At 73.4% G+C, this 369-nt stretch overlaps 1 protein-coding gene across 1 annotated transcript in view; it reads right to left on the bottom strand.

Moving 5' to 3' along the window:
- Nucleotides 1-236: 236 nt before the first annotated feature.
- BSX (brain specific homeobox) overlaps nucleotides 237-369 on the bottom strand; it is a 10940-nt gene continuing 10807 nt past the window's right edge. Inside the window, exon 4 of the mRNA XM_015421641.1 lies at nucleotides 237-359. Coding sequence (XP_015277127.1) covers nucleotides 237-359 — 123 coding nt within the window. The remainder of the gene's footprint in view (nucleotides 360-369) is intronic.

The raw sequence follows: 369 nt of genomic DNA, 5'->3' as shown, positions 1-369 counted from the left end.
CCACCCCCTCCCCTTGTCCTGCACAGGCGCGGTCCCGAAAGCTTCCTTACTCGGCCCCTCCAGAATAGTCTTTCCGCTAGGGGCGGCGGCGGCGGAGCTGCAGCGGAGCGCGTTCCAGCGCGACACGTGTGAACGCGGGGCCAACGCGCGTCCGCTCCGCCCGGAGCCCCTGCTGTCTGCCTGTGTCTGTCCCGCGGTGGCTCCGAAAGTCCGCCTCAACCCCTCCGGGGGGCGGCCTACAGGAGGTGCTGGGGGCCCCCGCAGAGCTCTGCCCCCTCGATGATGTCCACCTCGTCGTCGGGCTCGTCCAGGAGGAAGGCCTGCGGCGGGGGCGGCGGCGGCGGGGGGTGGTGGCCGCCCTTGCGGGGC

The sequence above is a fragment of the Gekko japonicus genome, unplaced genomic scaffold (genome assembly GCF_001447785.1).
Source record: "Gekko japonicus isolate JY-2015 unplaced genomic scaffold, Gekko_japonicus_V1.1 scaffold750, whole genome shotgun sequence".
Classification (NCBI taxonomy): domain Eukaryota; kingdom Metazoa; phylum Chordata; class Lepidosauria; order Squamata; family Gekkonidae; genus Gekko; species Gekko japonicus.
This window is presented reverse-complemented; position numbering and strand designations above follow the sequence as displayed.